Source organism: Ylistrum balloti, unplaced genomic scaffold (genome assembly GCF_031769215.1).
Source record: "Ylistrum balloti isolate Yb309-2 unplaced genomic scaffold, AGI_CSIRO_Ybal_v1 Utg371826, whole genome shotgun sequence".
Taxonomy (NCBI): Eukaryota; Metazoa; Mollusca; class Bivalvia; order Pectinida; family Pectinidae; genus Ylistrum; species Ylistrum balloti.
Genome location: NW_026782907.1, coordinates 38,694 through 58,855, shown reverse-complemented (window position 1 = coordinate 58,855; position 20,162 = coordinate 38,694). Strand labels below are relative to the sequence as shown.

The following is a 20,162-nucleotide window of genomic DNA, read 5'->3' as shown; positions in this document are numbered from 1 at the left end:
TCAATATCAAGTGACAAGGACACGCTTGAACAACAGTAAACAGGAGCTAATCCGTGTCAGGGACTTTAATGTGAAACACAAATAACAAGGGTTCGATTGTATGAAATAGTTGATGGCGGCGATTGTTTTTTCCCGAATAACAATCAAATTGGGTTTGAACAATTAGTACTTCCTTTAAAGAGCGATTCTTCTGTTCAGATATGATCTGACGAACCGTTGAGAATGTTTTGATGTAGTGTAATGTAGATTTACCTTTCTGACGTGTACATCAATTGATGTAGATGTAGTGTAATGTAGATTTACCTTTCTGACGTGTACATCAATTGATGTAGATGTAGTGTAATGTAGATGTACCTTTCTGACGTGTACATCAATTGATGTAGATGTAGTGTAATGTAGATGTACCTTTCTGACGTGTACATCAATTGATGTAGATGTAGTGTAATGTAGATGTACCTTTCTGACATCGATTTTGATTTTTAGATGAACTGTAAATCGGCGGAACTATCGGATAGCGGTGCAGGCTGCTGGGATAAATACTATCCTGTGATGAATGGTATCATCACTGTGTTTATCATGCTTTTATCAGTCAGTATTGTAATGGAGGTAAGTTGTAGACCTGAAAGGCTTTATGTCCAGTGTATTGATTATTTCATATGTTGAGGTCTGAAGTAGAAATCTACAGTGTGTGTTTGATGAAAAATGATGGAAGATGATGTGGTTAACTGATGATGTAATATTTAGAGGAAACACTTTTAATAAATAAATCGCTACCATATCGTGTAAACCCAATGAATCCCATTCTGTAGTATAAACATTGTCAGCACCTGACTGGCAACAGAAATACATCGATCAAAATCCTTTTTGACGAAAACAAATTAGCAGTAATATTAAAAAAAGTAATCTCAACACAGTAATATGAGGTACTTGATACAATTATCTGGTGTACATAATACAGTAATCTGGTGTACATAATACAGTAATCTGGTGTACATAATACAGTAATCTGGTGTACATAACACAATAATCTGGTGTACATAACACAATAATCTGGTGTACATAATACATTAATCTGGTGTACATAATACAGTAATCTGGTGTACATAATACAGTAATCTGGTGTACATAATACAGTAATCTGGTGTACATAATACAGTAATCTGGTGTACATAATACAGTAATCTGGTGTACATAACACAATAATCTGGTGTACATAACACAATAATCTGGTGTACATAACACAATAATCTGGTGTACATAACACAATAATCTGGTGTACATAATACATTAATCTGGTGTACATAATACAGTAATCTGGTGTACATAATACAGTAATCTGGTGTACATAACACAATAATCTGGTGTACATAATACAGTAATCTGGTGTACATAACACAGTAATCTGGTGTACATAACACAATAATCTGGTGTACATAATACAGTAATTTGGTGTACGTAACACATTAATCTGATGTACTTAACACAGTAATCTGGTGTACATAATACAGTAATCTGGTGTACATAACACAATAATCTGGTGTACATAACACAGTAATCTGGTGTACATAACACAGTAATCTGGTGTACATAACACAATAATCTGGTGTACATAACACAGTAATCTGGTGTACATAACACAATAATCTGGTGTACATAACACAGTAATCTGGTGTACATAACACAATAATCTGGTGTACATAACACAATAATCTGGTGTACATAACACAATAATCTGGTGTACATAACACAGTAATCTGGTGTACATAACACAGTAATCTGGTGTACATAACACAATAATCTGGTGTACATAACACAGTAATCTGGTATATATAAGACAATAATCTGGTGTACATAACACAATAATCTGGTGTACATAGCACAGTAATCTGGTGTACATAACACAGTAATCTGGTGTACATAACACAGTCATCTGGTGTACATAACACAATAATCTGGTGTCATAATACAACAATTTGGTGTACATAACACAGTAATCTGGTGTACATAACACAGTAATCTGGTGTACATAACACAGTAATCTGGTATATATAAGACAATAATCTGGTGTACATAACACAATAATCTGGTGTACATAACACAATAATCTGGTGTACATAATACAACAATCCGGTGTACATATCACAATAATCTGGTGTACATAACACAGTAATCTGGTGTACATAACACAATAATCTGGTGTACATAACACAGTAATCTGGTGTACATAACACAGTCATCTGGTGTACATAACACAGTAATCTGGTGTACATAACACAATAATCTGGTGTACATAATACAACAATCTAGTGTACATAACACAATAATCTGGTGTACATAATACAACAATTTGGTGTACTTAACACAATAATCTGGTGTACATAACACAGTAATCTGGTGTACATAACACAGTAATCTGGTATATATAAGACAATAATCTGGTGTACATAACACAATAATCTGGTGTACATAACACAATAATCTGGTGTACATATCACAATAATCTAGTGTACATAATACAATAATCTGGTGTACATAATACAACAATTTGGTGTACATAACACAATAATCTGGTGTACATAACATAATAATCTGGTGTACATAACACAATAATCTGGTGTACATAACACAGTAATCTGGTGTACATAACACAGTAATCTGGTGTACATAATACAGTAATCTGGTGTACATAACACAGTAATCTGGTATATATAACACAACAATTTGGTGTACATAACACAATAATCTGGTGTACATAACACAGTAATCTGGTGTACATAATACAGTAATCTGGTGTACATAACACAATAATCTGGTGTACATAACACAATAATCTGGTGTACATAACACAGTAATCTGGTATATATAAGACAATAATCTGGTGTACATAACACAATAATCTGGTGTACATAACACAGTAATCTGGTATATATAAGACAATAATCTGGTGTACATAACACAATAATCTGGTGTACATAACACAGTAATCTGGTATACATAACACAGTAATCTGGTGTACATAACACAATAATCTGGTGTACATAACACAGTAATCTGGTATATATAAGACAATAATCTGGTGTACATAACACAATAATCTGGTGTACATAACACAGTAATCTGGTGTACATAACACAATAATCTGGTGTACATAACACAGTAATCTGGTATACATAAGACAATAATCTGGTGTACATAACACAGTAATCTGGTGTACATAACACAGTAATCTGGTGTACATAACACAGTAATCTGGTGTACATAACACAATAATCTGGTGTACATAACACAGTAATCTGGTATACATAACACAATAATCTGGTGTACATAACACAATAATCTGGTGTACATAACACAATAATCTGGTGTACATAACACAGTAATCTGGTATATATAAGACAATAATCTGGTGTACATAACACAATAATCTGGTGTACATAACACAGTAATCTGGTGTACATAAGACAATAATCTGGTGTACATAAGACAATAATCTGGTGTACATAACACAATAATCTGGTGTACATAACACAGTAATCTGGTATATATAAGACAATAATCTGGTGTACATAACACAATAATCTGGTATACATAACACAATAATCTGGTGTACATAACACAGTAATCTGGTATATATAAGACAATAATCTGGTGTACATAACACAGTAATCTGGTATACATAAGACAATAATCTGGTGTACATAACACAGTAATCTGGTGTACATAACACAATAATCTAGTGTACATAACACAGTAATCTGGTATATATAAGACAATAATCTGGTGTACATAACACAATAATCTGGTGTACATAACACAATAAACTGGTGTACATAACACAGTAATCTGGTATATATAAGACAATAATCTGGTGTACATAACACAATAATCTGGTGTACATAACACAATAATCTGGTGTACTTAACACAATAATCTGGTGTACATAACACAGTAATCTGGTATATATAAGACAATAATCTGGTGTACATAACACAATAATCTGGTGTACATAACACAATAATCTGGTATATATAAGACAATAATCTGGTGTACATAACACAATAATCTGGTGTACATAACACAGTAATCTGGTGTACATAATACAGTAATCTGGTGTACATAATACAGTAATCTGGTGTACATAATACAGTAATCTGGTGTACATAACACAATAATCTGGTGTACATAATACAGTAATCTGGTGTACATAACACAGTAATCTGGTGTACATAACACAATAATCTGGTGTACATAATACAGTAATCTGGTGTACATAACACAATAATCTGATGTACTTAACACAGTAATCTGGTGTACATAGTACAGTAATCTGGTGTACATAACACAATAATCTGGTGTACATAATACAGTAATCTGGTGTACATAACACAGTAATCTGGTGTACATAACACAATAATCTGGTGTACATAATACAGTAATCTGGTGTACATAACACAGTAATCTGGTGTACATAACAGTAATCTGGTGTACATAACACAATAATCTGGTGTACATAACACAGTAATCTGGTGTACATAACACAATAATCTGGTGTACATAACACAGTAATCTGGTGTACATAACACAGTAATCTGGTGTACATAACACAATAATCTGGTGTACATAACACAATAATCTGGTGTACATAACACAATAATCTGGTGTACATAACACATTAATCTGGTGTACATAACACAGTAATCTGGTGTACATAACACAATAATCTGGTGTACATAACACAATAATCTGTTGTATATAAGACAATAATCTGGTGTACATAACACAGTAATCTGGTGTACATAACACAATAATCTGGTGTACATAACACAGTAATCTGGTGTACATAACACAGTAATCTGGTGTACATAACACAGTAATCTGGTGTACATAACACAGTAATCTGGTGTACATAACACAGTAATCTGGTGTACATAACACAGTAATCTGGTATATATAAGACAATAATCTGGTGTACATAACACAATAATCTGGTGTACATAACACAATAATCTGGTGTACATAACACAATACATCACAATGGTGTACATAACACAGTAATCTGGTGTACATAACACAATAATCTGGTGTACATAAAACAATAATCTGTGTACATAACACAATAATCTGGTGTACATAACACAGTAATCTGGTTTACATAACACAGTAATCTGGTGTACATAACACAGTAATCTGGTTTATATAAGACAATAATCTGGTGTACTTAACACAATAATCTGGTGTACATAACACAGTAATCTGGTGTACATAACACAGTAATCTGGTATATATAAGACAATAATCTGGTGTACATAACACAATAATCTGGTGTACATAACACAATAATCTGGTGTACATATCACAATAATCTGGTGTACATAACACAATAATCTGGTGTACATAACACAATAATCTGGTGTACATAACACAATAATCTGGTGTACATAACACAATAATCTGGTGTACATAACACAATAATCTGGTGTACATAACACAATAATCTGGTGTACATAACACACATAATCTGTGTACATAACACAATAATCTGGTATAACACAATAATCTGGTGTACATAACACAATAATCTGGTGTACATAACACAGTAATCTGGTGTACATAACACAAGAATCTGGTGTACAAAACACAATAATCTGGAGTACATAACACAATAATCTGGTGTACATAATCTAATCTGGTGTACATAACACAATAATCTGGTGTACATAACACAATAATCTGGTGTACATAACACAATAATCTGGTGTACATAACACAATAATCTGGTGTACATAACACAATAATCTGGTGTACATAACACAATAATCTGGTGTACATAACACAATAATCTGGTGTATATAACACAATAATCTGGTGTACATAACACAATAATCTGGTGTACATAACACAATAATCTGGTTTATATAAGACATTAATCTGGTGTACATAACACAATAATCTGGTGTACATAACACAGTAATCTGGTGTACATAAGACAATAATCTGGTGTACATAACACAATAATCTGGTGTACATAACACAATAATCTGGTGTACATAACATATATAAGATAAGACAATAATCTGGTGTACATAACACATTAATCTGGTGTACATAACACAATAATCTGGTGTACATAACACAATAATCTGGTGTACATAACACAGTAATCTGGTGTACATAATCTGGTGTACATAACACAATAATCTGGTGTACATAACACAGTAATCTGGTATATATAAGACAATAATCTGGTGTACATAACACAATAATCTGGTGTACATAACACAGTAATCTGGTGTACATAACACAATAATCTGGTGTACATAACACAATAATCTGGTGTACATAACACAGTAATCTGGTGTACATAACACAATAATCTGGTGTACATAACACAGTAATCTGGTGTACATAACACAGTAATCTGGTGTACATAACACAATAATCTGGTGTACATAACTGGTGTACATAACACAGTAATCTGGTGTATAACACAATAATCTGGTGTACATAACACAGTAATCTGGTGTACATAACAATAATCTGGTGTACATAACACAATAATCTGGTGTACATAACACAATAATCTGGTGTACATAACACAATAATCTGGTGTACATAACACAATAATCTGGTGTACATAACACAGTAATCTGGTGTACATAACACAATAATCTGGTGTACATAACACAATAATCTGGTATATGTAAGACAATAATCTGGTGTATATGAGACAATAATCTGGTGTACATAACACAATAACACAATAATCTGGTGTACATAACACAATAATCTGGTGTACATAACACAATAATCTGGTATATATAACACAATAATCTGGTGTACATAACACAGTAATCTGGTATATATAAGACAAACACAATAATCTGGTGTACATAACACAGTAATCTGGTGTACATAACACAATAATCTGGTGTAATCTGGTGTACATAACACAATAATCTGGTGTACATAACACAATAATCTGGTGTACATAACACAATAATCTGGTGTACATAACACAATAATCTGGTGTACATAACACAGTAATCTGGTATATAACACAGTAATCTGGTATACAATAATCTGGTGTACATAACACAATAATCTGGTGTACATAACACAATAATCTGGTGTAATAACACAATAATCTGGTGTACATAACACAATAATCTGGTATATAACACAATAATCTGGTGTACATAACACAATAATCTGGTGTACATAACACAATAATCTGGTGTACATAACACAATAATCTGGTGTACATAACACAATAATCTGGTGTACATAACACAATAATCTGGTATATATAAGACAATAATCTGGTGTACATAACACAATAATCTGGTGTACATAACACAATAATCTGGTGTACATAACACAATAATCTGGTGTACATAACACAATAATCTGGTGTACATAACACAATAATCTGGTGTACATAACACAGTAATCTGGTACACAATAATCTGGTGTACATAACACAATAATCTGGTGTACATAACACAATAATCTGGTAATCTGGTGTATATAACACAATAATCTGGTGTACATAACACAATAATCTGGTGTACATAACACAGTAATCTGGTATATATAACACAATAATCACATAACACAATAATCTGGTGTACATAACACAATAATCTGGTGTACATAACACATATAATCTGGTGTACATAACACAAATATATAAGACAATGGTGTACATAACACAATAATCTGGTGTACATAACACATTAATCTGGTATATATAAGACAATAATCTGGTGTACATAACACAATAATCTGGTGTACATAACACAATAATCTGGTGTACATAACACAATAACATAACACAGTAATCTGGTATATAAGACAATAATCTGGTGTACATAACACAATAATCTGGTGTACATAACACAATAATCTGGTGTACATAACACAATAATCTGGTGTACATAACACAATAATCTGGTGTACATAACACAATAATCTGGTGTACATAACACAGTAATCTGGTGTATATAACACAATAACACAATAATCTGGTGTACATAACACAATAATCTGGTGTACATAACACAGTAATCTGGTGTACATAACACAATAATCTGGTGTACATAACACAGTAATCTGGTGTACATAAGACAATAATCTGGTGTACATAACACAATAATCTGGTGTACATAACACAGTAATCTGGTGTACATAACACAATAATCTGGTGTACATAACACAAATCTGGTGTAATAACACAGTAATCTGGTATAAAAAAGACAATAATCTGGTGAACATAACACAATAATCTGGTGTACATAACACAGTAATCTGGTATATATAACACAGTAATCTGGTGTATATAAGACAAAAATCTGGTGTACATAACACAATAATCTGGTGTACATAACACAGTAATCTGGTATACATAACACAATAATCTGGTGTACATAACACAATAATCTGGTGTACATAACACAATAATCTGGTGTACATAACACAATAATCTGGTGTACATAACACAGTAATCTGGTGTACATAACACAATAATCTGGTGTACATAACACAATAATCTGGTATATATAACACAATAATCTGGTGTACATAACACATAACACAGTAATCTGGTAATAACACAGTCTGGTGTACATAACACAATAATCTGGTGTACATAACACACTAATCTGGTTTACATAACACAATAATCTGGTGTACATAACACAATAATCTGGTGTACATAACACATAACACAGTAATCTGGTGTACATAAGACAATAATCTGGTGTACATAACACAATAATCTGGTGTACATAACACAATAATCTGGTGTACATAACACAATAATCTGGTGTACATAACACAATAATCTGGTGTACATAACACAGTAATCTGGTATAGATAAGACAATAATCTGGTGTACATAACACAATAATCTGGTGTACATAACACAGTAATCTGGTGTACATAACATAACACAGTAATCTGGTGTATACATAACACAATAATCTGGTGTACATAACACAATAATCTGGTATACATAACACAATAATCTGGTAATAACACAATAATCTGGTGTACATAACACAATAACACATAACACAGTAATCTGGTATATATAAGACAATAATCTGGTGTACATAAGATAATAATCTGGTGTACATAACACAGTAATCTGGTGTACATAACACAATAATCTGGTGTACATAACACAATAATCTGGTGTGCATAACACAGTAATCTGGTGTACATAACACAATAATCTGGTGTATATAACACAGTAATCTGGTATATATAAGACAATAATCTGGTATATATGAGACAATAATCTGGTGTACATAACACAATAATCTGGTGTATATAACACAGTAATCTGGTATATATAAGACAACAATCTGGTGTACATAACACAATAATCTGGTGTACAATAATCTGGTGTATAACACAATAATCTGGTGTACATAACACAATAATCTGGTGTACATAACACAATAATCTGGTGTACACAATAATCTGGTAACACAATAATCTGGTGTACATAACACAATAATCTGGTGTACTAACACAGTAATCTGGTATATATAAGACAATAATCTGGTATATATGAGACAATAATCTGGTGTACATAACACAATAATCTGGTGTATATAACACAGTAATCTGGTATATATAACACAGTAATCTGGTATATATAAGACAACAATCTGGTGTACATAACACAATAATCTGGTGTACATAACACAGTAATCTGGTCTATATAAGACAATAATCTGGTGTACATAACACAATAATCTGGTGTACATAACACAGTAATCTGGTATATATAATCTGACAATAATCTGGTGTACATAACACAATAATCTGGTGTACATAACACAATAATCTGGTAACACAATAATCTGGTGTACATAACACAATAATCTGGTAATCTGGTGTACATAACACAGTATATATATAAGACAATAATCTGGTGTACATAACACAGTAATCTGGTATACATAAGACAATAATCTGGTGTACATAACACAGTAATCTGGTGTACATAACACAATAATCTAGTGTACATAACACAGTAATCTGGTATATATAAGACAATAATCTGGTGTACATAACACAATAATCTGGTGTACATAACACAATAATCTGGTGTACATAACACAGTAATCTGGTATATATAAGACAATAATCTGGTGTACATAACACAATAATCTGGTGTACATAACACAATAATCTGGTGTACTTAACACAATAATCTGGTGTACATAACACAGTAATCTGGTATATATAAGACAATAATCTGGTGTACATAACACAATAATCTGGTGTACATAACACAATAATCTGGTGTACATAACACAGTAATCTGGTATATATAAGACAATAATCTGGTGTACATAACACAATAATCTGGTGTACATAACACAGTAATCTGGTGTACATAAGACAATAATCTGGTGTACATATAAGACAATAATCTGGTGTACATAACACAATAATCTGGTGTACATAACACAGTAATCTGGTATATATAAGACAATAATCTGGTGTACATAACACAATAATCTGGTGTACATAACACAATAATCTGGTGTACATAACACAGTAATCTGGTATATATAAGACAATAATCTGGTGTACATAACACAGTAATCTGGTATACATAAGACAATAATCTGGTGTACATAACACAGTAATCTGGTGTACATAACACAATAATCTGGTGTACATAACACAGTAATCTGGTATATATAAGACAATAATCTGGTGTACATAACACAATAATCTGGTGTACATAACACAATAATCTGGTGTACATAACACAATAATCTGGTATATATAAGACAATAATCTGGTGTACTTAACACAATAATCTGGTGTACATAACACAGTAATCTGGTATATATAAGACAATAATCTGGTGTACATAACACAATAATCTGGTGTACTTACATAACACAATAATCTGGTGTACATAACACAGTAATCTGGTATATATAAGACAATAATCTGGTGTACATAACACAATAATCTGGTGTACATAACACAATAATCTGGTGTACATAACACAATAATCTGGTATATATAAGACAATAATCTGGTGTACTTAACACAATAATCTGGTGTACATAACACAGTAATCTGGTATATATAAGACAATAATCTGGTGTACATAACACAATAATCTGGTGTACATAACACAATAATCTGGTGTACTTAACACAATAATCTGGTGTACATAACACAATAATCTGGTGTACTTAACACAATAATCTGGTGTACATAACACAATAATCTGGTGTACATAACACAGTAATCTGGTCTATATAAGACAATAATCTGGTGTACATAACACAATAATCTGGTATATATAAGACAATAATCTGGTGTACTTAACACAATAATCTGGTGTACATAACACAGTAATCTGGTATATATAAGACAATAATCTGGTGTACTTAACACAATAATCTGGTGTACATAACACAGTAATCTGGTGTACATAACACAATAATCTGGTGTACATAACACAGTAATCTGGTATATATAAGACAATAATCTGGTGTACATAACACAATAATCTGGTGTACATAACACAATAATCTGGTGTACATAACACAATAATCTGGTATATATAAGACAATAATCTGGTGTACTTAACACAATAATCTGGTGTACATAACACAGTAATCTGGTATATATAAGACAATAATCTGGTGTACTTAACACAATAATCTGGTGTACATAACACAGTAATCTGGTGTACATAACACAGTAATCTGGTATACATAACACAATAATCTGGTGTACATAACACAGTAATCTGGTGTACATAACACAATAATTTGGTGTACATAACACATTTATCTGGTGTACATAACACAATAATCTGGTGTACATAACACAATAATCTGGTGTACATAACACAATAATTTGGTGTACATAACACAGTAATCTGGTGTACATAACACAGTAATTTGGTGTACTTAACACAATAATCTGGTGTACATAACACAGTAATCTGGTATATATAAGATAATATTCTGGTGTACATAACACAATAATCTGGTGTACTTAATTCAATAATCTGGTGTACATAACACAATAATCTGGTGTACATAATACAACAATCTGGTGTACATAACACAATAATCTGCTATACTTAATACAATAATCTGGTGTACATAACACAATAATCTGGTGTACATAACACAGTAATCTGGTATATATGAGACAATAATCTGGTGTACATAACACAGTAATCTGGTATATATAAGACAATAATCTGGTGTACTTACCACAATAATCTGGTGTACATAACACAGTAATCTGGTGTACTTAACACAGTAATCTGGTATATATAAGACAATAATCTGGTGTACATAACACAATAATCTGGTGTACATAATACAACAATCTGGTGTACATAACACAATAATCTGCTGTACTTAATACAATAATCTGGTGTACATAACACAATAATCTGCTATACTTAATACAATAATCTGGTGTACATAACACAATAATCTGGTGTACATAACACAGTAATCTGGTATATATAAGACAATAATATAACACAATAATCTGGTGTACATAACACAATAATCTGGTATATATAACACAATAATCTGGTATATATAACACAATAATCTGGTGTACATAACACAGTAATCTGGTGTACATAACACAATAATCTGGTGTACATAACACAATAATCTGGTGTACATAACACAATAATCTGGTGTACATAACACAATAATCTGGTGTACATAACACATAACACAGAATCTGGTAATCTGGTGTACATAACACAGTAATCTGGTATAGATAAGACAACAATCTGGTGTACATAACACAATAATCTGGTGTACATAACACAGTAATCTGGTCTATATAAGACAATAATCTGGTGTACATAACACAATAATCTGGTGTGCATAACACAGTAATCTGGTGTACATAACACAATAATCTGGTGTATATAACACAGTAATCTGGTATATATAACACAATAATCTGGTGTATATAACACAGTAATCTGGTGTACATAACACAACTGGTGTATAACACAATAATCTGGTGTACATAACACAATAATCTGGTGTACATAACACATAACACAATAATCTGGTGTATATAACACAATAATCTGGTGTACATAACACAATAATCTGGTGTACATAACACAGTAATCTGGTGTACATAACACAATAATCTGGTGTACATAACACAGTAATCTGGTGTACATAACACAATAATCTGGTGTACATAACACAATAATCTCCTGTACATAATAGAAAAATCTGGTGTACATAACACAATAATCTTGTGTACATAACACACTAATCTGGTTTATATAACACAATAATCTGGTGTACATAACACAATAATCTGGTGTACATAACACAATAATCTGGTGTACATAACACAGTAATCTGGTGTATATAACACAATAATCTGGTGTACATAACACAGTAATAATAATACAGTAATCACATAACACAATAATCTGGTGTACATAACACAATAATCACAATAATCTGGTGTACATAATACAATAATCTGGTGTATATAACACAGTAATCTGGTGTACATATATAATAACACAGTAATCTGGTATATATAAGACAATAATCTGGTGTACATAACACAATAATCTGGTGTACATAACACAGTAATCTGGTATATATGAGACAATAATCTGGTGTACATATCACAATAATCTGGTGTACATAACACAGTAATCTGGTGTACATAACACAATAATCTGGTGTACATAACACAATAATCTGGTGTACATAACACAATAATCTGGTGTACATAACACAATAATAATCTGGTGTACATAACACAGTAATCTGGTGTACATAACACAATAATCTGGTGTACATAACACATTTATCTGGTGTACATAACACAATAATCTGTAAGACAATAATCTGGTGTATATAACACAATAATCTGGTGTACATAACACAATAATCTGGTGTACATAACACAATAATCTGGTGTACATAACACAATAATCTGGTGTATATAACACAATAATCTGGTGTACATAACACAATAATCTGGTGTACATAACACAATAATCTGGTGTACAATAATCTGGTGTACATAACACAATAATCTGGTGTACATAACACAATAATCTGGTGTACATAATACAACAATCTGGTGTACATATCACAATAATCTGGTGTACATAACACAGTAATCTGGTGTACATAACACAATAATCTGGTGTACATAAGACACATAATCTGGTGTACATAACACAATAATCTGGTGTACATAACATAATCTGGTGTACATAACACAATATATCTGGTGTACATAACACAATAATCTGGTGTACATAACACAATAATCTGGTGTACATAACACAGTAATCTGGTATATATAAGACAATAATCTGGTGTACAATAATCTGGTGTACATAACACAATAATCTGGTGTACATAACACAATAATCTGGTGTACATAACACAATAATCTGGTGTATAACACAGTAATCTGGTGTACATAACACAATAATCTGGTGTACATAACACAATAATCTGGTGTACATAACACAATAATCTGGTATATATAAGACAATAATCTGGTGTACTTAACACAATAATCTGGTGTACATAACACAATAATCTGGTGTACATAACACAATAATCTGTTGTATATAAGACAATAATCTGGTGTACATAACACAGTAATCTGGTGTACATAACACAATAATCTGGTGTACATAACACAATAATCTGGTGTACATAAGACAATAATCTGGTGTACATAAGACAATAATCTCGTGTACATAAGACAATAATCTGGTGTACATAAGACAATAATCTGGTGTACATAACACAATAATCTGGTGTACATAAGACAATAATAATAAGACAATGGTGTACATAAGACAATAATCTGGTGTACATAAGACCATAAGACAATAATCTGGTGTACATAAGACAATAATCTGGTGTACATAAGACAATAATCTGGTGTACATAAGACAATAATCTGGTGTACATAACACAATAATCTGGTGTACATAAGACAATAATCTGGTGTACATAAGACAATAATCTGGTGTACATAAGACAATAATCTGGTGTACATAAGACAATAATCTGGTATATATAACACAATAATCTGGTGTACATAAGACAATAATCTGGTATATATAAGACAATAATCTGGTGTACATAAGACAATAATCTGGTATACATAAGACAATAATCTGGTATATATAACACAATAATCTGGTGTACATAACACAATAATCTGGTGTACTTAATACAATAATCTGGTGTACATAACACAATAATCTGGTGTACATAATATAACAATCTGGTGTACATAACACAATAATCTGGTGTACATAACACAGTAATCTGGTATATATAAGACAATAATCTGGTGTACATAAGACAATAATCTGGTGTACATAAGACAATAATCTGGTGTACATAAGACAATAATCTGGTGTACATAAGACAATAATCTGGTGTACATAAGATAATAATCTGGTGTACATAACACAGTAATCTGGTGTACATAACACAATAATCTGGTGTACATAACACAATAATCTGGTGTACATAACACAATAATCTGGTATATATAACACAATAATCTGGTATATATAACACAATAATCTGGTGTACTTAACACAATAATCTGGTGTACTTAACACAATAATCTGGTGTACATAACACAATAATCTGGTGTACTTAATGCGATCATCTTACGTAGTTGTTCATGATGAAAGATAGAAACGACCTCTTAAACAAACACACACAAATCACCTGAACCATTTTTATTTTGCAGATAATAACCATTATACTGATGGAATTGATCTATCGCCGTCTAGGAAGAGAAAACCATCAACAACCATTACCTGGCATGCTTAAACAACTCTGCTCTTTTGTGTGTAGGACGTAAGTAGCTAATAATAGCAAATAAATATATGCAGGCCATCACTCATTCTGACAAGTCTATCTTATATAAGTCTATATATAACTCATTCTGATAAGTCTATCTTATATAAGTCTATCTATAACTCATTCTGACAAGTCTATCTTATATAAGTCTATATATAACTCATTCTGACAAGTGTATCTTATATTAGTCTATATATAACTCATTCTGACAAGTCTATCTTATATAAGTCTATATATAACTCATTCTGACAAGTCTATCTTATATAAGTCTATCTATAACTCATTCTGACAAGTCTATCTTATATAAGTCTATCTATAACTCATTCTGACAAGTCTATCTTATATAAGTCTATCTATAACTCATTCTGAAAAGTCTATCTTATATTAGTCTATCTATAACTCATTCTGACAAGTCTATCTTATATAAGTCTATCTATAACTCATTCTGACAAGTCTATCTTATATAAGTCTATATATAACTCACTCTGACAAGTCTATCTTATATAAGTCTATCTATAACTCATTCTGACAAGTCTATCTTATATAAGTCTATCTATAACTCATTCTGACAAGTCTATCTTATATAAGTCTATATATAACTCATTCTGACAAGTCTATCTTATATAAGTCTATCTATAACTCATTCTGACAAGTCTATCTTATATAAGTCTATATATAACTCATATATGTCCTTCATAACTCAAACTGACGAGTATGTCCTATATACGTCTTTCATAACTCATATTGACGCGTCTGTCCTATATACGTCCTTCATAACTCAATCTAACGAGTATGTCCTATATACGTCTTTCATAACTCATATTGACGAGTCTGTCCTATATACGTCCATCATAACTCAATCTGACGGGTCTATCCTATATAAACATATACATAACTCATAGCGACGAGTCTGTCCTATATACGTCCATCATAACTCATACTGAGGAGACTGTCCTATAAAAGTCCATCATCACTCATACTGACGAGTGTACCCTATATACGTCCATCATAACTCATACGGAGGAGTCTGTCCTATATACGTCCATCATAACTCATACGGAGGAGTCTGTCCTATAAAAATCTATCATCGCTAATACTGATGATTATGTCCTATATACGTCCATCATAACTCATACTGAGGAGTCTGTCCTATATTCGTTCTTCATAACTCAATCTAATGAGTATGTTCTATATACGTCCATCATAACTCATACTGACGAGTCTGTCCTATTTATTTACTTCATAACTTACACTGACGAGACTGTCCTATTGATTTCCTTCATAACTTATACAACCGAGTCTGTCCTATATACGTCCTTCATAACTCATACGGGACGAGTCTGTAATATATACGTCTTCATAACTTATATTGACGAGTCTATCCTATATACGTCCTTCATAACTCATACTGACGAGTCTGTCCTATATACGTCCATCATAACTCATACTGAGGAGACTGTCCTATAAAAGTCCATCATCACTCATACTGACGAGTGTACCCTATATACGTCCATCATAACTCAATCTAACGAGTATGTTCTATATACGTCCATCATAACTCATACTGACGAGTTTGTCCTATATGAATATATACATAACTCATAGTGACGTGTCTGTCCTATATAAGTCCTTCAAAACTCATACGGAGGAGTCTGTCCTATATACGTCCATCATAACTCATACTGAGGAGTCTGTCCTATAAAAGTCCATCATCGCTCATACTGACGAGTGTACCCTATATACGTCCATCATAACTCATACGGAGGAGTCTGTCCTATATACGTCCATCATAACTCATACGGAGGAGTCTGTCCTATAAAAATCTATCATCGCTAATACTGACGAGTCTACCCTATATACGTCCTTCATAACTCAACCTAACGAGTATGTTCTATATACGTTTGTCATAACTCATACTGACGAGTCTGTCCTATATACGTCCTTCATAACTCATACGGACGAGTCTGTAATATATACGTCTTCATAACTTATACTGACGAGACTGTCCTATTGATTTCCTTCATAACTTATACTGACGAGTCTGTCCTATATACGTCCATCATAACTCATACCGAGGAGTCTGTCCAATATACATCCATAATAACTCATACTGAGGAATCTGTCCTTTATTCGTCCTTCATAACTCAATCTAACGAGTATGTTCTATATACGTCCATCATAGCTCATACTGACAAGTCTGTCCGATTTTTTCCTTCATACCTTATACTGACGAGACTGTCCTATTGATTTCCTTCATAACTTATACTGACGAGTCTGTCTTATATACATCCTTCATAACTCATACTGACGAGTCTGTCCTAGACACGTAAATCATAACTCAATCTGACGAGTATGTCCTATATACGTCTTTCATAACTCATATTGACGCGTCTGTCCTATATACGTCCTTCATAACTCAATCTAACGAGTATGTCCTATATACGTCTTTCATAACTCATATTGACGAGTCTGTCCTATATACGTCCATCATAACTCAATCTGACGGGTCTATCCTACATAATTACATCGTAACTCATACGAATAAGCCTGTCCTATATGCGTCCTTCATAACTCATACGAACGAGTCTGTAATATATACGTCTTCATAACTTATACTGACGAGACTGTCCTATTGATTTCCTTCATAACTTATACTGACGAGTCTGTCCTATATACGTCCATCATAACTCATACCGAGGAGTCTGTCCAATATACGTCCATCATAACTCATACTGAGGAGTCTGTCCTATATTCGTCCTTCATAACTCAATCTAATGAGTATGTTCTATATACGTCCATCATAACTCATACTGACGAGTCTGTCCTATTTATTTACTTCATAACTTACACTGACGAGACTGTCCTATTGATTTCCTTCATAACTTATACAACCGAGTCTGTCCTATATACGTCCTTCATAACTCATACGGGACGAGTCTGTAATATATACGTCTTCATAACTTATATTGACGAGTCTATCCTATATACGTCCATCATAACTCATACGGATGAGTCTGTCCTATAAAAATCTATCATCGCTAATACTGATGATTATGTCCTATATACGTCCATCATAACTCATACTGAGGAGTCTGTCCTATATTCGTTCTTCATAACTCAATCTAATGAGTATGTTCTATATACGTCCATCATAACTCATACTGACGAGTCTGTCCTATTTATTTACTTCATAACTTACACTGACGAGACTGTCCTATTGATTTCCTTCATAACTTATACAACCGAGTCTGTCCTATATACGTCCTTCATAACTCATACGGGACGAGTCTGTAATATATACGTCCTTCATAACTCATACTGACGAGTCTGTACTATATACGTCCATCATAACTCATACTGAGGAGACTGTCCTATAAAAGTCCATCATCACTCATACTGACGAGTGTACCCTATATACGTCCATCATAACTCAATCTAACGAGTATGTTCTATATACGTCCTTCATAACTCATACTGACGAGTCTGTCCTATATGCGTCCATCATAACTCATACTGACGAGTTTGTCCTATATGAATATATACATAACTCATAGTGACGTGTCTGTCCTATATAAGTCCTTCAAAACTCATACGGAGGAGTCTGTCCTATATACGTCCATCATAACTCATACTGAGGAGTCTGTCCTATAAAAGTCCATCATCACTCATACTGACGAGTGTACCCTATATACGTCCATCATAACTCATACGGAGGAGTCTGTCCTATATACGTCCATCATAACTCATACGGAGGAGTCTGTCCTATAAAAATCTATTATCGCTAATACTGACGAGTGTACCCTATATACGTCCTTCATAACTCAATCTAACGAGTATGTTCTATATACGTCCGTCATAACTCATACTGACGAGTCTGTCCTATATACGTCCTTCATAACTCATACGGACGAGTCTGTAATATATACGTCTTCATAACTTATACTGACGAGACTGTCCTATTGATTTCCTTCATAACTTATACTGACGAGTCTGTCCTATATACGTCCATCATAACTCATACCGAGGAGTATGTCCTATATACGTCTTCATAACTTATACTGACGAGACTGTCCTACATTCGTCCTTCATAGCTCATAATGACGAGTCTATCCTATATAAATATATACATAACTCATAGTGACGAGTCTGTCCTATATACGTCCATCATAACTCATACTGAGAAGACTGTCCTATAAAAGTCCATCATCACTCATACTGGCGAGTGTACCCTATATACGTCCATCATAACTC

The 20,162-nt window shown here is 32.6% G+C and overlaps 1 protein-coding gene across 1 annotated transcript in view; it reads left to right on the top strand.

Moving 5' to 3' along the window:
* Positions 1-600: 600 nt before the first annotated feature.
* LOC132563699 (uncharacterized) overlaps positions 601-20,162 on the top strand; it is a gene marked incomplete at its 3' end in the record, with an annotated part of 36,059 nt that continues 16,497 nt past the window's right edge. Inside the window, exon 1 of the mRNA XM_060228451.1 lies at positions 601-606. Within this exon, the coding sequence (XP_060084434.1) occupies positions 601-606 (6 nt within the window). The remainder of the gene's footprint in view (positions 607-20,162) is intronic.